At 40.4% G+C, this 24,458-nt stretch overlaps 1 protein-coding gene across 1 annotated transcript in view; it reads left to right on the plus strand.

Annotated features, from left to right (window-relative positions):
* Positions 1-24,458, plus strand: part of TMEM132D (transmembrane protein 132D) — a 270,775-nt gene that overhangs the window by 223,116 nt on the left and 23,201 nt on the right. The window contains exon 5 of the mRNA XM_010581742.1: positions 5,071-5,214. Within this exon, the coding sequence (XP_010580044.1) occupies positions 5,071-5,214 (144 nt within the window). The remainder of the gene's footprint in view (positions 1-5,070; positions 5,215-24,458) is intronic.

Raw genomic sequence — 24,458 nt, forward strand, 5'->3', positions numbered from 1 at the left:
TAGTGAAAAGATTCAGGGTGGTACCCTGGATTAATGCTCTACAGGCTGATTAATAGAAAAGGAAGAAAAAAAAAATGGAGGATATTAATGAGTGCCAAATGGGATGGATTTTCAGGCAGCTATTCATTCTCATTTGGTGGCGTGCCCTGGACTTCAGGAGATTGCAATGATCATTTTATTCTCTTCCCTATTGCAGTCTGTACATAGTAAACCCAAAAGCCAAGATACCTATTGAAAACAAAAAGGAACATGCTTGATTTTATAAGTTAGATATTTACCCTGCAAAAATATATTCCACTACTATAATAAAAACTGTAACTGGAGATCTGTTGTGCTTATAGGACATGTATTATAGTGTTGTGGGGACTTTTTAATACATTTTTTTTCTGTGTGTATTGTAGTAGGACAAGTACTTCTTCTCCTGAAGGGTATGAGCTGCAGATCAGTCCAAGTTATTTTGAGGAAACACATCTGCAGGTCTTTTTTGAAAACAAGCTGGTGCCTTGCTCACTGCTGCGTGTAGTGTTGTGAGGTTTGTGAGGGCTAACAGGGATTCGACATTAAAATGACGTGTTGAATGATGCTAAAATGCTTTTGGAAAAGAATGCTGGCAGTTAGTACTAAACTTTTCTTTGTCTCATAAATCTGCTGTGGGATCTCAAAGCTAAGCATGAGTTAGTCGTGTATTTATTCCTTTTAAAAGTCATTATTAGTACAAACATTAGGAAAAATTATGTATACAGAGAGAATAGGGGAAGAAAAAGAAATTCCTTAAGATTTACAAAGATATTGTTAAAGTCTTTTCTTTCACCCCAGGAATTATAAGGCAAAAGATGTCCAAAGGGAAATTAAATTGCAGGGAAGCTACCAATTAAAATTGAAAAAACTAATAGGTATTCACTTCTGCATTTCTACTTAAATAGATGCTTTCTGTGTACATCTTCAGAATATGTTTCTGCTGGAGGGCTTAATATGCTCAGTTATTTAATATGAATCTCTTCAGTAGGCAAAGAACACTCACTCCAGAATGTTCTTTAAAAGTATTACTATTTTTTTAACGTGGTAGCAATTTCAGAATAAAGATTACCTGGTCTTCCATTTCTATTACATGGAGAAAAATGTTTTTCTCTGATTATTATTTCGTTTTATTATTTGTGGGGTTCTGTGTATGTGAGTTACAGAGATATGCTACATAATAGTTAGAGAAAGTTCAGCATCTTTTTAATAGCTGCTCAGGGAATCAACTTTTAGCCGTTAGAATATTTGGCTATAGCTTTGCAAAAGCGCAAGTATTCCCATCTTGCAATGCCCTAACATGGTATCTCCTATAATCTATGTTAGTTATGGATAAAGAACATAACATTTCTTCAGAAGATTCCTTTTTGGTTAAGCAGCAAAAAGCAACACTTTAAAATTAGTAACTATTTAGATTTATAGCTTTTACATGCTGAGACTCTGAACTATAAATCTCTGTATAGCTAAACAAGTACCATGTTTGTTTCCTCAAAACGAAATCATTTTTATATGCTTTCACCAGGGGAACATTAGGCCCTTTCCAGCCATTAAACAAATGACTGAAGAAGCATTTTACTCTGCCCCTGCTGTGTAAATTGGTGTAAATGGTTATTATGCCTCTATGTTAAAGGGTGAGATGCAAACCAGGTGTCTAAAGAAATCATCAAGTCCATACATGTAGAGATACTGAAAACTCTGCAAGCAGAATATTCTAGTATAGATTAGCACAGCTTCTGACCAGTGCCCACTTGCTTTGCCCTTCTTTTACTTTAGAGGGGTATTGGGTAGATTTGTTTTCCTGGGACTAAACAAGTAGTTGCTGATAAAAAGTCAGAAAATTGCCACAGACATTTGTATGAACTCCGGGCATTACTTCTTGCCCCCACCTCCCTCATTTCTTTGGGACAGAGAAGGGACCAAGATTGTTTTGGAGATTTTTATGACTGTCTAAGAATCAGCAACACTGTCACATGCTGTGCATTGTGCTGGTATGGACTACGTGCTGTTCTGGAAACACTTTGTTTCTGAACATAGATCTAGAACATGGATACAGACCAAAACCACAAAACTTTGAATCTGGGATCTTTGATTTTGGACAGAAACAACATATGAATTTGCTTCCTTACCTTAGAATCACGTATGATTACACTCATCTCCTTACATATAAACACTCAAAATTATTGTGATTATTCACACGGTTGGGTTAAATACAGATCCGTCAGACTGTAGCCTCAGACGGAAAGCTCTGGGGCAGAACCTGAGACCATGTTATTGAGCTTTGAAGCCAACTGAGACTCTGGACATGCAGAAATTCCCTGTGGATTAGATGTTCTATGCACATGCTTTTAGAAGGTAGCTGAGAAGGAAAACAGGGTAGTAACAGGGAAACAGCTGATGCACTAAGTAGCCTGGGTTTGTGTGTGTTTCCATAAAGTGACAGGTACCAGGTATATTAGAATGCAGTCTGTATTCAGAATATCCAAAAGCAGCACTTGGAAAATTTGGAAGCTTGGGAAAAAAAATAATCATCAAGCTTGCGAGAATCATTCTCAGTTACTAGCTCTTATCAGGGGAAATTACATTTGCCTTTGGTAAGCAGACCTCATTAATCACACTATTTCAAAGGCTTCGTTACTAAACTCCCCTTCACTTTATAAAATAATTGCAAGGGTCATACTGTAATGTATCAACTGGAGGAAAAAGGCCATTCCTGCTTGGGGGAGCAGGTCTTCTCAGCTTGGGACAAGGTGCAAGTAGGTAGTCATGTGGTATGACCTCAGATGGTCCCAATTAAATGAGATTCATGACCAACTGTTTACAAAATTAGGACCTAATGCCTGGATTCTGTAACTATAGCGAATGCTTAATGGCACTTGTTCCGTCAAGCTGCCCCCATTTGCAGTTCTGTGGACTCTATAGGAGAGTGGCAAAAGTATCTAAATAACCTGCATGCAGTAACTTTGCTGCAAAGCCCAGATGTGAAAAAAATGAGAGAACCTGGAAACTTAATTGCAAATCTTTCTGAGATCTCAGTTGTCTGAATAATATATTCTCTACTGAGAACAAATGTGCACTCAAGACGGAAAGGCCTTACAGTACAGGCAGATATTCTCACCTTTGTGTGAATTATAATTTCAAAATATCTGAAGAGCTTTTGTGCTGTGGGAGGGAGAGGATTTTCTTCTTAAGTTCTCTTTTTGTGAAATCCTATTTCACCCTCCCCTAAAGAGCATGGTGAGGATGGGGCAACTTTAGCAAAGCAGCTATCAAAAGTCCAGGTGGTTTTTTTCTTTCTTTTTTTTTAAATATTGCTTTGAGTCTGAATAAAGTGTCTCTGTTTCTTTAAGTAATGGGAAAAGGTCTTTTTGATCTGCATCCTTTAGATGAGAGAAATTTCAGCTTCTCCTCTTTAGCCCAAGAGGCAGTAGGGGGAGTCATCATCTTCTGGTAACTTGGTTTCAATCTCCCACTTTGTTGTCTTCCACAAGTAAAATCAGGTCAGTCTCAGAGCTCATAGCATGAGCTATTTAGATAATGAGAAGTTAGCACTTGGGGGGCTTTGGAAGCCTTTATTTCACAAGAGCCAGCTGAAATGAAGAGCCTCTTGTTCTACAGGATAGTCCGTGATTCACAGGCACAGCTCTGAAGAGCTCAGAGACCTTTCCAGGAACGAGCACTACCTTGCAATTAGGGAGTGGAAGAATTCAGGCACCAATTTTTGCTCTCTGTGTATTGCTGGCACAAGTCGGTGATATCTGCTGTGCGAGACTGGTGTGACACCCAGGTAACCGAGAGCACTGTTTAGTCTCGTGCTCTTCATCTAATCAGAACTCAGTGCTTCTAATTGAAAAGTGATAAATCAAACAGAAGGAGTGCATTTTGCAGTAATCATTACAACAATGATGTACCAGAGACACAGGTCCCTGCAGAGCTCATTTTGTTTAAAAAGCCCAGGCCCTTCTCAGCATCCTTCCTTTTTGGGAGAGGGTGGCTTTGCACGAGCCTCCTTAAAAGCTAAAGAAACAGATGCTTGCCCACCATTACCCAACAAGAGCCAGGATAAGTCCTAGAACGCCTGATGAGGGTCCGATTCCCCCCAGTCCTGGGGTACCTATAGTCATTTATGCAGGACCAGAACGGTGGCACTCCCAATTCCCCAGGAGGCAGAGCAGGGGAAACCAGATCTTATCTGCCACGAGAGACGGTGCCACTAGCCCGTTTTACAGGCTGGGAATCGTTGAATCTGCCAACGTTGCATCCCGATGAGCAGCCTAAAGCCTGCCTCTGAGACTGGAGTTGCTTCCATACACGTGGTCAGCCCGAGCGTCCAACCGAACGTGCAGCCCGAGGCCGTGCTAGAGCACTCCCAGCGTGCCAGATGATTTCATGTGCTATCAGGTGGCTTTGGTAGCAGCTATTATCCCTGTGCAGGCTGTCTGCAGGCTGGAAGTTCAAAAGTGTGTGTCTTGCAGAAGACACCCCCCGCTGCAGGGACTTGTAAAAGATTACCCAGGAGATTTGGGGCAAAGCGGATTTCTGACTGTCCTCAATCCAAACTTGTTCCCTAACAATAATACAGTATTTCTTTGGTCTAAATGTTGACAGTATTTGTCCAGTAGTGTCGTAGAATTTCTGCATTTGTAGAAAACCTTTCAGAGAACAGTTTTGTGGGTAAACCAGCAAGACTTAAGACATTTTTATGTGATCAGCAAGATCGTTAGCGAGCTCCTCAGGATGGAGATTTCACTATTGCTAGATGCAGGGTACATCTTGTTTATGTGGTGCAGGGTCACTCCTCGGGTGTTAGGTTGCTCTGACAATTGATGAGCATTCATGAAATAGCAATTAGGGCATGACAAAGATCTTAACAGCCCTGAATCAGAACTGGGAGTTTGGTTCCAGGGTTGAAGGGAGAAAGTTTGTCTTTCCTGCCTGCCGCACTTGGAACAGTTCTTGGCATAGCCATCAGAAATTAAAGCAAAGCTGAATCTAGGTGGTACTAATGAATTAAGAGCAAAATATATTAACTAAGGGGGCTTTTTTTTTGTCTCTTAGGAAGCAGAGATCCTGAATACAGCTATTCTCACTGGGAAAACAGTGGCTGTCCCTGTCAAAGTGATCTCCGTGGAAGATGATGGGACTGTAACTGATCTTCTCGAATCTGTGGAGTGCAGATCATCAGATGAAGATGTCATTAAGGTAGGATCATACTGCTCCATTACACAAAGGCAGAGGCACTGCAAAACAGTGGTGGTCTCTAATGTGACAAGTTCTTTCGTCTTCCTAACTGTTCTACTGCTGGAAGACAAAGGTTTATTATCGCTGTAACCTGTAGCTTGATTCAGTGGAGCAATGAAATAAACACAAAATTGCACATTTTCCATCTGCATGTTAAATACTTGGAATTGTCTGCCACTTCCCACTTTTGAAGTATTTTTGGAGTTCACTCTACTTTGCTTTTTACTTTTCAGCTATATGGGCTGTGTAGGTTCAGGAGTGTTGTCAGCTGATGTTTCAGAGAAAGAGGTAATTCCTCTGAAGTTGGTTTGCCACATTGGAACAGGAGCTGTGTGACTCAAAGTTTGGATCTCTTCTTGGTACTGACCCAGTAGTGTAGTGCAAACAACATTAGCTTTAAATTTGGAATTTTCTTTGGTCACAGTTGCTACTAGGATGTCTCAGAGGAAACATGTTGGGCACCAATCATGGACTGGGAACTACTGGATAAGACATTTGACCAGTGGATTTAGTCTGTACAACAGCTCTATAGCCTAAACCTCCTTGAAAGATAAATGGCAGGCAATAATTTACTGCTACTCTTAGTTTTGACTCACAGTGTGTATTTTCCTAGCCAGTGGTGAGGAGAGAGCTTGCAGGAATGCCTTTAAGTGCCTTTTTATTACTGAAATCTTAGGGTCAGACTGGACCCTCAAGAAAATTGCTGCTTTTTGAAAGCTTTCAGCTTGTACCAATATTACTACTAAAAGCTTGTAAGAAGTCCTGCATATTCCTACTCAGCTTGGTTAATGGCTAACACACGTTATTGGTAGCGGAAGGACAGGGTCAGCAGTGGTAATTGTGAGGAATATGGTAGAAAGTATTCCAGCATGGTGACAGAAATGTTGGCTTGTCTACAGCAGCTTTTATCTTTCCACAAACTCATCTGTGGCTGTCACTTGAGAAGAAGAAACGAGAGACATGGCTCCAAATAAAAGTTAAAATTGAATTTTTTTTAACATAACCAGCATGTCACAAAATGATTACAAATACTACAGGCCACCCCTCCAGCTGCTGGAAATCACTGTTATCCCATTAACTTTTGTGAACTGCACCATATTGAGGACTTGGCCTCTGTGAAATTTGCCTTAGCCTAAAGCTGACTGGATTGCTAAGCTTTCTTCCTGCTATGTTAGTTCATTTTAATTTGTATTCAAACAGCTGAGGGTAGTGTTTAGCTCCAAAGCAAACCTCCCTGGGCCCCATTAGCTGAAAAAGGCTCTTCCTCATGGACGTTTTTTGCCTTTAGAGGCAAAGATGAGTGTAGGTACTTGGTTGTTACTGTCATTTGGGAAACTGTTGGGAGTTTGAGACATACCTACAGGTTTAGCAACTTCATGTCACAGAGGGAGTGACAACTTGGAGCAGGGTAATTGAGAAATAGAGCTGGGTATAGGTTTAAATGATCTTTCTTAAGCTATCTTTAAACAGATTTTAATATTGGGGGGGTCAAAAATTGCAATTTTTACACTCTTTGGACTTGTTTTAAGTAATTTCTTCATGATAATTTCTTATACACAAGATGAACCCAAGCAATTTCAAAGTCCTGCATTTTTTATCTTTCCCTTTTAGAATCTAGTCAGGTTTTCTATTTATCTGAATAGCCACCACATTGGCATTTTCTGATTAAATGAGTCTTTCTGGCTGTCTTAATGGACACATTTTTTTTGCTTCTATGAAGCCCTTTTGAATCTGGTAAATCTGCCAAATATAGCAAACTGTTGGACTGAATCTAGGTTTAAAAACAGAAAGAAATTATTGGGGGTCCTTGTGTTGTGGAAGTTAATGGACTAAGTCTTCACTCACTCATAACTAACTTTTTAGTTTTTTCAGGGAACTGGAAAAACAATTTGAAAGCAAATATATCATTTGGAAGACATTTTTAAAATCACTTTTGTTTTCCAAAGTTTTAGTTTATCAGAACGGTTTGGCATGTTCATCGGATATTTGTGTAATGGTTTTGTCTGATATAAATCTGTGACAGTTCGTAGTATACAATATGCTCAGCTCTAACCCTGGCAAAGAAGTTAAAGTGGTAGTACTGCTTAAGTGTATATCTATCATTAATTGTAAGTACATGAACATACCAATAAAGGCTTGTGTGTTTAATATTCATAGATATACCATTGCACAGTGATACTGATGTTAGGCTCTCTGTCAAAACAGGAAATCACTAGTCAGAGATCAAGACATTCTGGGCTTCTGCAAACATCCCCCCAGAGTTCACTCCTCCGCAGCAGGAAGGCAGGTTTCAGCAGCATTAAAAAGAGTAGCCAGTTTAAAGTGAGCTCTTAATTGAAAATGTGTCTCCGAGTTTCCAGTTTACCTGCTCTGTTTCAGACCAAGTTTTACTCACAGACATCTTATCTAATGAAGATAAAGATATATAATTACTGGCCAGCCTTCAGCATGCAACAGTAATTAGAGTTTCTGTTCTCTGGGCATTAGAGTAGTGAATATAAAATGGAAGAAAAAGTCTGCTTAAAATGCCCATTGAAATATAAAGATTAAGATTACATTTCTTTGTGTCTTTACTGTTGCTGTTCTTCAATGCACCTGTCATGTAGCATCTAACAGATTGATTACGTCTTCGTGGCTTAGCTTTTATTCCTATTTTTTTGGTGTTGATTAATGATGAGTTGAAGCTCATTTTCCTTGCAGAAAGAGGGTACCTCATTCTTCTTTTAGTTTCAGGGGCCATATTTATTACTCACATCTTTCATCTGAGACTTCAAAGAACTTTAAAGAGCTGGACCAAATTCTGCACTGACTTGTTTTCTGCCAAACTGCATCTACTTGAACTTGGTTGAATAACTCAGGATGGAATTTTGTGCACTGAAACAATATTTTTATTGACAAATGATTATCTGAAATGATTTGGTCCACCATGACAGAGTGTCGTGGTTTAACCCCAGCCAGCAGCAAAGCACCACGCAGCCACTTGCTCACTCCTCCCCCCTGCCAGTGGGATGGGGAGGAGACTCAGGAAAAAAGAAGTAAAACTCATGGGTTGAGATAAGAATGGTTTAATAACTAAAGTAAAATAAAATATAATAACAACAATAATAAAATAAGATTATAATAATAGTAGTAATTGTAATGAAAAGGAATATAACAAAAGAAAAGAAATAAAGCCCAAGAAAAAAGTGATGCACAATGCAATTGCTCACCACCCGCTGATGGATGCCCAAGCAGCGATCCCCCTCCCGGAGAACTCCCCCCAGCTTACATACTGCGCTTGACATCCTATGGTATGGAATATCCCTTTGGCTAGTTTGGGTCAGCTGTCCTGGCTATGCTCCCTCCCAGCTTCTTGTACCCCTGCTTGCTGGCAGAGCATGGGAAACTGAAAAATCCTTAACTCGGGATAAGCACTACTTAGCAACAACTAAAACATCAGTGTTTTATCAACGTTATTCTCACACTAAATCCAGAGCACACTGTACCACTTACTGGGAAGAAAATTAGCTCTATCCCAGCTGAAACCAGGACACAGAGTAACCGCACCAAAAAATAGAGGCATGTTATAAGCTCTGTTTCACAGATGAGGAATCTGAGACACAGAAAAGTTAAGGTGAGAATTTGAAAGTGCTATAAAGAAGATCTGACCATTGAAATAGTAAAACTCCTACTGACCTCATGGAAAAGAGAGATTGGTGAGCAGACTTTTTTTGCTGAGTTGTTAATATGGATCAAATTCTCGAGATGATTTAAATCAAGAATGAGGATAGAGGAAAAATCAACATCATCTAATCTTTCATTTTGAAAAGACATTTCCACATCAAAATGGCCATTTTTTCAAGGGTCAACAAAGCCTAAAAGGCTCCAAAGCAACACTTTCCAATGTTCTGGGTTTTCAGTTTGATGAGTTAATTGAAAATCTGCATTTTGGTTGCCCTGAAATGAAAACACCTTTAGGCTCATTTTGTTTGATCAGTTAACTAAAAATTCCAGTATATTCTCAGCTCTGTCCAGAAGCCACTTGTCAGAAGTCACACAGTGAGTGGTGCCAATACTGGGAACAAGATACAGTTTCTCTGGCCCTTTTTTCTATTACACGGTATATTTTGTAGAGGACTCCGTTCAAAATCTGTCTGTTATCCAAGATTGCGTGCTTTTCTAACAAAATACCTTTAGCTTATTTCCTTCTAGAGTATCTTTTACTTTTCTTAGACCCCAGGTAAGGATGCAAAGAGGAGGCAGGCATGCTAACTTTTGTCTGTATTACAAGCAAACTCCTGGGGCAGAAGAAGCGAAAGGAGGGTTGTTACTTCTGGTATCCTTTGCACAACCTAGGACTTGCCACAGAGCCGTGGGGCTGGGTCCCACGTGCAGACGTTGTGCAGGATGTTACAGCACGGCCTCTCGCGCTGAATTCCCGTTTCCCAAAGCTCTCCAACCAGTTCTGGCTGTGGGACGGTTGCCTGGCATTTGTGCTAGTCCTCTGCAGAGTCTCATCTTTCTAGCTTTGCGTGAGGAGCAAATCAGTAATGTTTTATCCCCGCTTGCCGTTTATCAAGCTGTAGAGTCTCAAACCAGAGTGCTCCGGTACAGCTATATGATAGGAAGTTATTGCTGATCGAGTGAAGTGTTGGGAGCTGGTTTGTTCTGTTCACTTTGGACTGTATTAGAGGGGATAACAACGCGCTTGGCAGTTTGTAAAAAGTTACTGCAGACTAATAAATCTTTCAATAACACTTAGTGTGGTTTTATCAGTGGCAAAATAACTTCTTTTTAATCAAGTGACAGACTTTAAAAAAACCTGAAATGTCAGAGCATTTAAAACAGCCTGAAGCAGACAGTATTTTAAAACATTAAACTTTTAACAGCTGTTTCTTTTCTTCCTTACACTGGTGTACTTCAGGGAAAAGTTGAATACTTCTGAAGTCAGTGGAATGACAGGGTGAAAAATCAAAGGGAGAAGATAGTCGAGTCCAGGAATTTATCTGCTCCTTAGTTTAGCATTGGCAGTTCCAGTACTGCAGATTTCACAACCATATTGCTAGTAGCAGTCCATCTGATATTCTTTTTACAACACTTTCTTGGATGCATGTGATTACACAAGTTCTCAGTTCCAGCTTTCAACTGGAAAAGGAAACCCTCATGGCTGCAGGTTAAAGGCATCGGCCCCCCAAGTGGAGGTACTGCAAAGATACACAAAAATTTAAAAACAAGAGAGTATGAAGAATCCCAGTTTCCCTGCGATCTCTCAAGTTTAGGTCAAGCTAAGAGTGATTTGAGGTGCATGTTATGGCTTGATTGAGTCTAACAGCTCACCTAGTCAAAAGGGGGAAGCCAAGTATTTACCCTTTCCTGGTGCTTGCTCCAGTGAATTAGTGGAGGGAGAAGGGCAGAAGGAGGAGAAAGTATCCTGCGGTGGGGGCAAAGCAAAGCAGGAGAGGGGGAAGAATGAGGGAGAGCAAGTCCCTGTTTCTGAAGCAGTGATCTATTAAACTAGCTAACCAGAATGTGTAATATCACAGTCAGGTGAGGTTGTCGCTTGGGTTTTGGTCGCTCAGAGGTCGGAGGACCCAAATAGAAGGAAAAAGCAGATGTAATCAGCATAGTTTGTTGAATGATAGCAAAGAAAATACTTTCCCATCAGCAAATGGGATTTTGTCTAGATTGAACACTTGCACAGAATATGGTTGTGTAGGGCTGAGTTTTATAATGGGAAAATAAATCTCTGCCTTGAGGGTTCGGTGAAGATCAAGTTGATGCCATGGTTTTCCACAATACAGTGTGCTTTCTCTCACCAGCTGAACTGCCTTATTCCATCCCGAGTAATTTTGATCTGTCTTGAAACAAACATTTGATTTAAGTCACAAATGGATGTTTTTATTTTCTGTGATGTCTAAACATTTCATTTTGATAGAAAACGATGAAATCATGTCCTGTCATTTCAACTCAGTTTCAGTATTCCTGACGTCAGAATCTTTCTGAACTTTTCACCTTAGGATGAAGCAACTGTGAGAAAGAAAACACTTTTTCTGATCTGCTCTAGTAATCAGGAGACAGGACAAAGCCAGAAAAATGCACTTTCAAGAACAAAGCTTGTAATAATAACTGTTGCGTTCAGTCCATGTGCTCTTGATGTTGGTTATAAAGGGAGCAGGAACAATTTTAATGTTTCTCTGGTATGAAGAGCAGACATGGCAAAGATGTGTTCTGAAAGTAGAACTGCTATAACAGTCCCACATCTCCCAGGAATCATCTGAAACTCACCTAAAGCTGTTGAAGTTACTGGATTTGTCTCTTTCATATTCTGCCAATTCATCATTCTGATGTGAATCTTGAGAAGTAACAAGGTTTTTGTGGAGTTGTTTGCCTTCTGTAATCATCCATACTGAAAATCCCAGTGTGACTGCTACGGTTGCTGTTGACTACAGTTTCTTTATGTTTATGAAAGGCTATAAGCTTGTAAGATACAAAACTTCTCTGTAATGGAAAAATCCAAATAATTCCTGAATTGAGACTTCCTCAAAATTCTACAGAAGATACTCAGAAATCTATCTTTTTGTGCTTAATGGGAAAGAAAATGTGTTCTTGTAGAGCCAGGGATGATAATCTCTTTTTTTCTGTGGGTATTTCTGTTCCTTTATTAGGGGGAATATGTCTATATCCATAAGAAGAATGAGGCAAAATCTAAATATCCAAACAGTGATGTCAAAGGGGATCTGAGTGAGCAGATTTAATCATTTGCTGAACTCAAAAGGGGTTGATGAATGTCCCTAAAGTGTTAAACAATTGCTAAGGTGCAATTCTGTGACTGTTTAAACTAACATGGAGCTGCTGTCCCTGTCTTTCTGCTGGCCATGAGTGCAGCTGAGTGAAAATGAATCAGGGTTTTTTTCTGGTGAATAAGCTGTCTGCCTGTCCAGCTCCCTGACCGAGTTCATTTCAGATGGTCACAATGCTGGTGCCAGCACTGGGAAAGAAGTGACATCGGGGTGGGAATCAGTAGCTGAGGGTGAGAGGTGGCCGGGAGTGCTTCTTTCTATTGCATATTTACTTAAATGACATGTGAAATTATGGCTTTGCACAGGCATTCCCATGTTGTCACATCATTAGTCTGATACCATCCATGTGAAACGGTTATCCTGGTGTGTGCCTGTGAATCCCCCCAGTGAAGATGCTCGGAAACTATGGCGAAGATCTTCCAAGTGCCTCGCCTATTTCTGAGTATCAGCTTCGTACAGCAGAAGACACCCATGTAGGAATGTCAAAATCACCTTGCGTTTCAAACAGGATTAGGGGTGTTACTGGTTTTAGCTGCTTTCAAAGCCAAACTCATTGTATACTGAATCCCAGTATCGAGAAGTGCTCCATCATCTCAATGAAAAGAGATTGCTTGATCTCTAGAAAAAATGTGCTGAGGAAGTAAGGAACAGACAAGCCCAATACAAAGGGAAATTATTTCTCTTCTTTCTTCCACTGGGCTAAGCCAACAGTGCATTAGCGAAGCACATGATGTTACACTGATATAAACGAAAGCTAAATTGGGCTCAGATCATCCAAAAGCACCTGTCTGCAAAGCAGGAACTTGCATTAATCATTATAAGTTGTGATTCTTTCTCTTGAAAAGTTCCCTTTAGCTTTAAAACTCTTTGTGTTCCTCAGTTCCCGTGACCGTCTGCCACTTTCTTTTAGAAGATGTGGTATTTATAGCTCTTTGTGCCTGCTCCAAGCCACCCTCCAGATCATGACACAAAACTCTGTGTTGTTTTATTACCACGCAGTAAAAAGTTACAATATGCCATATAAATTATTGTCTTCTCAGCCCAATTTAGGATTTTTCTGGACATATCAGATACAGCATAGCCACTAAATGACTTTGCTTTTGCTTATCATTTGCAGGGCTGTCCAGATATTGTATTAGCTATGGAAGGGATTGGTCTTATTAAAATAAAAATATGTGACAAGATATTTTGAGCTGATTTAAATACGCTTAGATCCCGTGAGCGTACCAGTACTATATTGATTAATATTAGCTGACCATTAGGCTGGTGATCTGGAGTTAGTAGAGAAACTGCTGGTTAGATCTGAAATATGCTGAATATTAGTGATGGGAGATTGGGAGCACTCCTGGAGTTCTCAGAGGCAATTGGAAGAACAAGGGGCTTATTTAGGGACATACATGAATGAAGGAAAAAAGAGCCTACAGGTGTTAGGAAGGCTAAGAGGTCAAAAGGACATAATGAGCCCAGGATTTGTAATCATGTCCCGTTCTCTCTTCTTCTTCGGTAATGAAGAAAGGAAGTATGCTCTAGTGGTTAAACCTGGTGGAGATTTTAGGCATTACAGATTCTGATAAGGGCTCAGTCTGCATACAGTGTATGACTTTTGATTTTCATTTCATTTGCCCCTGCCTTAATAAGATTGGGTAACAACTGGATAGCTCCTTGGATGGGTTTTCAGATGCTGCATTGAAATGTGCTGTTTGTAGTGTGGGCTCTGGCATATCCTTTCAGCTGTGACATCGCTGTGCTATTGTGATCTTTGGCATGTCATTTATTTGATCTGTCTCAGCATAGACGCATACAAAAGATGTATAATGGTTCTGAATTGCCTTGACAGACAAAGAGCTTTAGTACTGAATCCTTGAAAAATGCTTTGAGATCTTTACATAAAATGTACTATCTAAGCATCATCATTATGATTGTTAATAATATACATAACCCTAACTAGGACAGAGCACAGACTCTTTAGGAAGCACTCCTGTTAAATTTTACTTAATCACATCAAAATGACTGTCATGATAAAATATTAGTGGCTGAGTAAGGATTTAGAAATATTTCCAGATTCCATATGTAACAGAGTCTGTGCAGGTCTGCTGACTGAAGATTTCTTCCCCTTTATCCACCGTCTGGACCACTTTGCAATACTTTCCAGGACCTTGTTGAGGCAAGCATGTAACCCTCTTTGCCTGAAGCTTAACAGGCAAGGACTTTGTACATCAGGCCACAGGCTAGATGAATTGACTTAGGCAAGGTAAGTTTCAGACCTTTGTGGCTGATCCACTGAAACAGGGTACTTTTCAAATTATTTTTCAGTTCTGTTTTAGGCAGATAATCATGCTCACTATTTAGCAGACCGAGGATTATTAATTAAGGAGAGAAGAAATGCAGACACAAATCTAGAGGGTGAAAAGTGTACCCTTTGGTACCATGGAGACCAATACTTGAATTTCTGAGTGGAGTCCAGAGCACTTCTAAATTCAGGAGGGAATCTTGCAGATCAATGTCCTGCTGCCGCTGTAATGGTGAAACATCTATATCCATGGAGCAGGTTTTCATGTCTCTCTTCCCTGCCGTATACGTGCAGGAAAATGAATGTAAACACAATGTGCGGGAGGTGATGTGTCCACAGACTTCTTTCTCCAGTGTCTTTTGACTGTTAGCTGCTGTTGTCACTAACATTCAGCTAGTGGTATCCAGCCCACCCATCATCTTAACTCAGCTTCATCTCTCACTCATCCTACAGTTCTTCTGTAGCAGCTATCCAGCTCTTCCATAGCATCTGTTCCTGCTGCTTTTGCTATTCTTCTCTGCTTCCTGTGTCTTAAATATTTTTCTCTATGTTTCTGCTCTTACCCTTTGGGTTGCCAGTTTTTAGCCTTCTTATATCAGTCCCATTGCTAACCTTTTCTGAAAGCTTTGAGACAATAAAATATCTAGGGGTATCCTAATGTCTCATGAGCACCATTGGGTGCATGCGTAGATCCTACAGTTCCTTATTTAAGATTTGCAGAAGTGCTCAACTTCCACTTAGGGAGCTAGGTAAGCTTGAGCAGAGCAAATGTATCCTATGAAAGACCAATTCATTCTTTTCCAGAGGCGTTTTTAGTGTGGCATAATCACATTTTAAAAATTGCTATCCTTAAATAGCTCAGAATGAGTATGTTTTGAGGCAAATGTTTTTGCATTGTTTCATTCTGTCAAGTGCAGTGTAGTACTGGCTCGTGCTCTCAGCTTTTTCCTGGTTTTCTGTGATGACTTTTGGGTACCCGTTTACTTTTTCTCTTTGCAGTTACTTATAAAATTGATGTAATACTTCTGAAGGATTTCCAAGAGCATAAAAAGGTAAACAAGTAAAAGACATCTGAAAAGTGCTTTGAGATGTCAGAATACAAGGAGTTATCTGAGTCCAGTTTATTATCAAAAATAATTATCTGTAATAGTTCTCATGCTTTATACATGTGACAGGATCTGGTCTATCGCCTTTTCTAAGACTGTGGCATGAGTGTTGTATTTGTTTGTAGGAGACACTAGTGCTATTATTTTTCCCACATCAGCTACCCACAGAAATGCTGAACAACTTTCCTGTTTCAGCCTTATTTTGCAGCATTGCCTTGTTTAACTGGTTATTGGATGATAAGCCTGATTTCTGAAGCTATTTAGGCATTCAAATCCAATTAATTTAATTGGGAATTAGAAACCTAAGCACCTACAAAAACTGGCCTTAATGGCTCTTCAATTTTAGTTAAAAGTATAACGGTGTATTTAGAGCAGGTGGGTATTACAGAAAGCTGATATTTTCTCCCAAATTATATAATCTCTTCCATATAATAACTACTAAAAATAACCTGATTATTTGCAAGCAGGTAATTATTTTGCAACTGTAAGGGGTTTTTGTTTGAGTAAATTTAGGGCATCTTCTTTAGACTTCAGGATTTGAGTGCCTTCAGCAATTTCTTTCAGCATTTGTGAGCATGTGAAAGTTGCTGTTGTAGTGTTTGAGATTTTGTGCAGACCTGGAGCTGATACCAAAATGAAACCTATGAACATGACGTTCCATTACATGCTCCATTTCATTCTACTAAAAGCCAGAGAGGGAGAAGTGAAACTTCAGTAATGAAGGGAAGTATCATTTGCCCTGGTGACTAGGCATCTAAAGGCACAATGGATGTGTACTAAACTACATTTTATGCATTGTCTGTAAGCATTAGATTAATTGCACTTGACTGTCACTAAAAGAAAAAATCAGAGCCAGTCTCACATGCACACACACAATTTCTGCTAATGATTGGATCTCATTCCTGCCACTGAAAATCCAGAGCTAACCCAGTGTAGTTAATGGGATTGGTCTGCACTTTATTTGATGAAGAGAAAAGAAAGTCTATTCCTTACTGGGAAATTTTTATGTCTCTAAGCACAGCTCTCACCATCACTGGATGGTTTAGTTTGGCATCAGCTTAATGCTGAAAGCAAAGATCAGCCAGAGCCAATTTTAGCTGTTTCAGTGCCATAGCCATAAGTCAGCCCATGTTTCCTTGAAAGTTCTTCACACATTTTGATGATGCTGAGCTGAGTTTCAAGCTTGTAACAAATCTTGAAAGCAACTGTTTCCCTAGGGCTGAGAATTTCATCACAAGGATTTCACACAGGCCTGCAGACAGGATAAGAAACAGCCCCTCTGGCAATACAGTTGTATGTACTATACTAATTTTCAAAGACACCTTGACAAGCAGTTTTCCAAATTCTGCCCTTTGTTCCCAGGTTAAAGAATATGTGTGTCTAATCTCATCTCCCACTCTCTCTCCTCTGAGTAGAGTCATCTGGGCTGCATTCATTGATATTTATTTCTTTGGAGCTCAGGCTGCTAGGAAAGCTGTACGTAGGTATGAGTAACCTCATCCTGTACTTTTTAGTATCCACATCTGACAGTTATCGTCTGGTCTCCAGCAGGGCTGATTACTGATAAGAGTTTTCTTCATGGGCTGGTTGGTTGGTTCGTTGCTGTTGAGGCTCTGAGAAAGCTGAGCACATAAAATAAGAAGTTAAATGTCATAAAGTGTGCCCAACATAGAAAAGCTGTAGCAAAGATAAATCAGAAATTACTAGGGGATGTGAATGAAGATGATCCCAGAAGCGCATTAGCTGGGAGACTTCCTTCACTCAACAGCAGAGGAAACAAATAAAGAAATAATCTGTTATCGTGCTGGTGGAGGGGGGATCCACAGTGGAAGGGTCTTGGTCTCTTTCCCACTCAGTCATCAGCAAAAGATGAGTTATCTGCTTTACAATCTGTCAAGGGTGAAATGATCAGCTGTTTACAAACTTCTAGTTTAAACGATTATGTTTAATCATATACTTTTGCCAGAGTTTGGTATAATATGTCAGGAAGATGCCAATCCTTTAGGGCCATAAGCTGCCCCTTATTTTACAATGGATATCCCCAGATTTTGTAAAAATTAGCTTTGTCTGGTCTGTCTTTTACTCTTTTTTGTTTAATGAAAGGATCCAATGAAGGATTAGAAAAACATCTTGATTGTAAGGCTGAGGTTTTCAATGTGACTGAAGGTCACTGAACTTGTATAGTCTAATGGGAGTTGAGCACTCAACTTCAGGTTTTGTTGGAAAATATAATTCAAGAGATCAGTTTAAGTGCATGATCAGGATGAAATCTGAACTACTCCTGGCAAGGTCTTGCAGTAAGCAAGTGATGTCCACCAATCCAAAAGCAGAAAAACTGTTATCCGCCAGCCAGCTGCAGTAAGTACAGAAGATTCTGCTGAATCCTCAGACTTATTACTCAGCTATCATTACATTTTCCTTTTGAAAAAGCTTTAGATGCAAAGCCCTCTGTTCAGACCCACCTGGTATCTGCAGCACACGGGTTGGAATTAAGAGAGGCACATTTATGTCTTCTGGAACCTAGTCCCTGCGCAGACCAGTTTGCTGCTAGCAGATTTCATGGGTGCTTCGGGGCTGCCCTAAGTTTTAATGAGTTTTAACGAGGTAAATCATAATGAGAGCATCCCTCAGGCAGGCTTTTCTGGAGTTTGATATGTTTTCTTTTCCTGGGAACACCCCCAACTTGGCTCTTTTGTCAGAAGCTGATACTGCAGTGACCAGTCCAGTTATCTGTAAGTGGAAAAGCCTCATATGTTTTCTTTCCTCTTCATAGCATGACGGGAGTGCAGCTGGGCCAGAGCTGGGGACCAAGACTGACCTTAGCATATCTCTGAGGATACTCGGAGATGCTCCCTGCTCATCAAAGAAGGAAAACAAGGAAAAAACCTGCTGAAAAGAATCCGATTCTGCCTGCACTGGTGTCACTGTAAAACAGAGGCAAACTACTGAGAGTGGTTTTGTTACAAAGCTATAAACCGGTATAAAATGAATGCCACCTTCCTAGGGAATGGGGCACCACCATGATCTCCTTTTGTCTAATTGTCTGTTCCACTAAACACTTACCTAGCTAGCCTGGGGCTTTTGGGGGGTTACATCAAGTCTTTCATTTGCTAGAGTCCTGCTTTTCCCTTTCATGTGAAACGTAGCCTGAAGTACAGAAAAGAGCAGTTTCTAATTAAACTCCCACCTAAATCCATTATAGCTTCTCAAGTCATTGGGACAGGGAGATAAAAGAATTGTAATGATCCCAGTATGTAAATAAAGATGTAAAAGTTTATTTGGAGGGATGGAGGTTAGAGGCCAGCTACCATGAAACCAAACATAAAATTTCTTGGTAGAAATTGAATCAATGCATTAGTTATCATGGATTTTCATAAAAATAAAGCAATAATGCACGTTCATGTTTCAGTTCATAAATGTGAAGTGACAGCCTATGAGTTAGCCACTGAAACGATATTATAGACCCAAAAAAGAATAATAGAGGAAATTGAGAAAGCAGAAGAGAGAGTTGTAATAGAATTGGGCATTGGCATAAATATAAATCATGAAAGGGAGATTGATTTAATGAAAGATATGAAAGTCAGAAACTCGAGGTGTTAAAAAGATCATCTGCTCATCTGATAAAGAATCCCTAAGGCTACACAACTTTTAGCTGAAACAGCCAGATTTACTTAAAGTAGATGAACTCTAAAATTGTATGAGGAATAACGTATTACAAGGGAACATGCTTTTGCAGTACACGCAGTCTATTAAGAAGTTGTGCAAAAGAGGAAGAAGCTTACATTGATCCATTGGAAAATTGTCTTTGGTCATAAATTTTGTCAGAAGATTTTCAAGTAGATATGGGAATGAGAAATTGTTGTAATCCAAGGAGCCTAAAAAGCAACATTTACATGCTAGCCAGCTCTGAGGATTTGGAAGAAAGCATTCTTGGTGAAATGAGTTGGCCAGGCTACTTCTGTGGATGGTGTTTTGTACATAAAAAGCAGGTAGGACAGACACAGATGCCATGTGAGTGATGTCTCCATCTAAGTGTCTGCTAATGTGGAAAGATTTATTTTAGCTTGTGAAAGCCTTTCAGGATTCACACATATCCATCTATAAGTGCAAAGAAACTAAAATCTCCCTTGTCTGCACATGTCTGAGGGAAGAAGGCTCAAAGATCCAGATGAAACTGTGCTAAGAGCTCTTCTCAATGTCTGAGGGTGATAGAACAACTCTTTTTTAGTACTGCTTTATGCAAAAAAACATGGAAGCCAACAAGTTTGAAGTGCAGCTTCATCCCCGGCAGTCCTATAGGCGTGAATACATGCTGAGATTTTGCAGCAATCATAGTTTTGTTGTAAATATCACATCTTTCATTTTCCTTCTCCCTCCATTATATGGAGTCCTGCTTCTCAAACAAATAAAAAGTATGAGGGAGCTCCTTCTTAACTGCTGTATCTCAGCCCACTGAAATCTGCACGTACGTACACAGAGATTGGGTGAGACACAGCAGAGAAGAGCCCAGGGAGGAACTATACATATCCTGTAATCAGCTTTTCTCTGTCTATAATGTGATTTTGCATGGTGAGAATCACCTCTGCTTCTGAAAGAAATTCTGAATAATCTTAGCGAGTCCCTCATAGAATCTTCCTGAGGCAGACAACCTTTACTCACCTGAGGGGTAAATAAGGAGTTCAGTAACTCACCTAAAAATCTCACAGCAAATAATACTTGGAGAAGTTCAGAAGGTTTTGTGGAGCCCACTGAATGCCATACCACAGAAAGAAGTGCTTCCTCTTTCTCGGTCTTACTCTGCCTGGGAATGGACGAGTGGCCGTCATCAGATACAGGCAACTTTTTTCCTCGTAGGTCTTGAAGCTCAGCTGAATGATGGCACAGGCGGGCTTCCAGCAGGAAAAGAGAGGAGAGTGACGGGACACCAGCAAACCTTGCAATCTGCCGCTTTGAAGCTGCAATGACAAGTGCATGATTAGCGAGTACAGGGATACCAAATGAGCCCAGTCTCTGCTCTGTTTTAAATAAAAAAGGGAAGTTTATGAGCAGCTGGAATTGCGGTACTGGGTTGAGCTCTGTACAATTGCAGCAATATTTAGCCCTTGTCGTCAGTTGTCTACTCAGCCCACTGGTGAGTGTGAAGGATAAAACCAGAGTGAGCTGTTGCCAGCTCGCTGTGCCGAGAGCTTGGCAGTAATATGTACATTTTTCCAGGGAACTTTGCATATAGTTGAGCTGTCCAGTTTGTTCACGTTGTTTGGAAACCAGGAGAGGGTGCAGCTGCCCAGCCGCTCCAGGTGCCTGCAAGGTAGGACAGGGTATGCTTCTGCAGGGGACTTGCGGATTAGCATAAGTGAAGCACTAAAGACTGAGTATGTCTGGCACAGCATCAAAACTAAATACGTAAGTGTTTCTGGGTTTTGGCCATGAGGTCTTTAAAAAAGAGCAAGCGTATCTGTGAAATGCCAGAGAAGATCTGACAGGCTGCACTGTTGTATCACTCGCACGCCCTGTAAAGAAGTGAAACACTCACGTATCCGCCTAACTCTTGAACTAGCAATTCCTGAAGAGTCTCGCTATAAAAACCGCTCCACTCATCTTCCTGGGAATTTCTTAAGCTTAAGGAAAAAAAGTCATCTTAGCATCCTGCTAAGAAGTAAGCAGAATGGCTCTGCTCTTTCCTGTAGGTGTATGTGAGGGACTCAAGACTTCTAACATAGTTCACAAATGTGGGCACTCGTTGCCAAACTAAAAAGCAGCGGCCTCATGAAATGCACTTTCTGTGCCAGCTTTATTCCTCCCCCCTGAGCTGTACTTGCAAAGGTAAGTGCTGAAGATTAGCTGGTGCTGTGGTTGTACTTCTGGAAGCACCGCTTTTGGGAAAACGGTCCACATCCCTGGGCTGATGTGTGTGGTCTGATTCTAAGCTTACTTAGACTTGAGTGAGTCAAAAAAGAGGAGTTGATGCCTCAGGTTTGTTGTAAAAATTGATTGGTCTTAGGCTTATGGCTGTGTATTTGTGTGATTTGTAGCAGAATGAGAGACGCTGCAGGACCAAGGCTCCATCACCTGCCTCGTTCAAATAACAATAACTGAATGTAAAACTCTGCTAATTCTCCTTTCTTCTCCTCTATACCATGTGTGCGATTTTCAAAAGGAGATCTTTTATTTTAGAAGGTTCATTTCTGCCAGCTCATATGTGAGTAACAGCAGCTGCTCTTTCAGGCAGGAGTGAAGATATAACACATCTCTAAGCACTGCAAGAGCAAGTGAAGCTGCTGCTGGACAATTCTGTTACATGTTTTCATAAATGTTTCTTTGGAGATGGGTATAGCTGCCTTTGAAAGAGACGCAGGTCTCTCCAGGGTACTGCAGAACTTCGTGCAAATCCTGGTGTTCAAATGTCCCTTTCTTATGCCTCCGTGTTTAAAACCTGTAATGAATTAGATAGACACAAGAGTAGTCACCCATCCTTTGTCTGTGGTGTAATCCTGATTTCCACAGGGGGATTTTCAGCACGAACTAGCAGAATTTCACGTCTGCATCTGATCATTTGGGACCTTAGTGGCCAAGTCCTTCTAGTGCCCTTGAGAATCCCCGCACTGCTATGCAAATCTGGAAGATTTTGCTAACTAATTAGACCATTGTTCAATTACAAGGCCAAATCCAGATTAAAAGACTTCCTCATGGCTTCATCCTTTTTCCTCTTCATGTCTTTGTTGCCTGCATCCAGAATGCATGCATGGAACTGCTTGGCTTCTTCCAGTCTGTGCTGGGAGAGACAAGCTGCTGACTGGTACAGTTCTTCCACGAAGTGTCCAGAGTCCGTTGTAGGCTTTAAACAGGGTTTGCTGGAAGGGATCCAGCTGCTGAGTGCACAGACCCACACCTGCTCATTCCTATAGCTACCGTACCCTGGTGTCTTCACCCGAAATACAGCTTCCCCGGGGCTGCTTGATCAGTTATGCAGCTTTGTTACCAACATCATCCATTCCTAAACACTGAGAACTTGCAAGACCTGTCAATACAACAGGGTAGTATGCTTTCAGATGGAGTCTCTTTCATAATCTGGCTATTCTTTCTTCTTGGTTGTTTGAAGACAGTTCAGATATCAAAGTTCAGGACTCACCTCGACTTAAGAGGAAACAGATACATGGTATGAGCGCTTGTCAGGATGGAAAGAGCGTGAAAGCGTTTGGAAGATCAAAGCAGCATGACTCCCGTCAGAGTCAATGGGGAACAAGCAGCTAAAATCTTACAAAATGCTTTCAAATCATCCTCCACCTTCGGTTCCCCATCCTCACTGAAACAGGGTCCTGAAATGTTTTCTTGAATGTGTTCCTCTTGTCATTTCTTTGAAAGTGGAAGGAAGCACAGAGGAACGGTAGGCTCAGGTTAGCAGCAAGATCAGCTGCTTTTCACTTGAAGGCCAAATGGCACCTAGGCAGCACTGCCATGTAACCCCATTAGCTGCAATAGGGCTGATAGGTTGAGAGCTAGAGCGCAGTTTGGCTTTCTTTTTGGTTATGGTGAGAAAAGCTGATGTTTTTCTAATCTTATACTGACCCTGAGCATGTCTGAAGAAGTGTCTTTGCTTTGCTGACTGTTAGCCCCACGCACGTCATAGCCTAAATCCTATATATCTGGTCTGTTACCTTCTGTATTGTAAGAGCTGCAGACATGAGACAGACATTTGCTCTGACCGTGTTTATTACCGTCTCTTTCAGTGCATTTATATTACGATAGCACCTATATCTCCCATCAGGACTGAGTCTCAATGACCAGGAACTGCAGTTCCCTATCAGATACTGTCCTGTGACAATCTAAACAGCTATGAATAAAACATCAATGAATGAACAAAATGAGGAGAAAACAAACCTTTTATGAGGTCAAATGGCAGAGATGAAATAGAAACCGCGTCTCTTCAGTCCTCACCTCGACTTCTATCCATTCCACGAGTGTATTTTTTGTTTCATAATTTTTTCTAGAGTATGTCTGTGAGAGGAAATAGTTTCTGGCCTGGCTTTCCTATTTATGCTACGTGTAGCTATTTTCATGGTTTGATTGATTATTCTCAACCCTTAGAGTAATGAGACTTCATTTCTAGCCCCCGAGAGCATCTGCAGATAGCATTCCCCAGCACTTTGTGACCATGGGAAAGCTTCATAAACATTTCATTCCTTTATTTGCACAATGAAGATAAAAATATCTATACTATATAAATACGTATTCATATGAAAAAATGCACACAGACACGTCTATGTCATAGACACTGAGACTTCACTATGATGTGCTTTACAAAGTGTTGTTGGGAGATTTTTTTTGCAAAATGCTGAGACACTTAGATAATAGGAATAGTTCAAATACAAAATGTTCATCATCATCACCATTGTTGTTATTATTTTATTAGACTGTGCAAGGAAAGAGACACGGAAATGAAACAGTATTGATCCATAGTAATTTAACTGGTCCTAGATCAGGCCTTTGTTTAGCTATATGAGGAAAACAGGATGCCTTTGCTCCCATCTTTTTAATATGTTTTTTCCTTGAATTTTCTTGATTTAATGAAATGCAATCAGTTTTGAGGCAATGGCTTGTCTTGCGCATCAGAATACTTCACAAAGTGATGTAAATTATCACCGTTATTGCTATAAATACAGGTGAGAACAATATATTTAGCATTTTATCACATCTTATAAGGGAAGAAGTAAGTATGAAATAACATTTACTTTGTGAACTGCAAACTTATTTAATTGCGTTCTAGCAACATAAATTACGTTGCTAAAAAAGACTTTAGTTCACCCAGGTCATCAGAAAGGGTGCTGAACGCTGCAGTCTGCTTTTGTCTCCTGTCTAGAAGTTCAGAAGAGCTTTAAGTGGTGGCTTTCACATGGGTTGTACTGTTCTGTCTGTTAGTGTGCAAAATATATTTTCCAGTACAACAGGACATGACTTTGCTTTTGTGATCAATATTGAATCTGAGGAACAAAGATGAAATACTTGTTTCCCTTTTTACCCAGAAACCCCACA

The sequence above is a fragment of the Haliaeetus leucocephalus genome, unplaced genomic scaffold, assembly GCF_000737465.1.
Source record: "Haliaeetus leucocephalus isolate CR32 unplaced genomic scaffold, Haliaeetus_leucocephalus-4.0 Scaffold802, whole genome shotgun sequence".
Lineage (NCBI taxonomy): Eukaryota > Metazoa > Chordata > Aves > Accipitriformes > Accipitridae > Haliaeetus > Haliaeetus leucocephalus.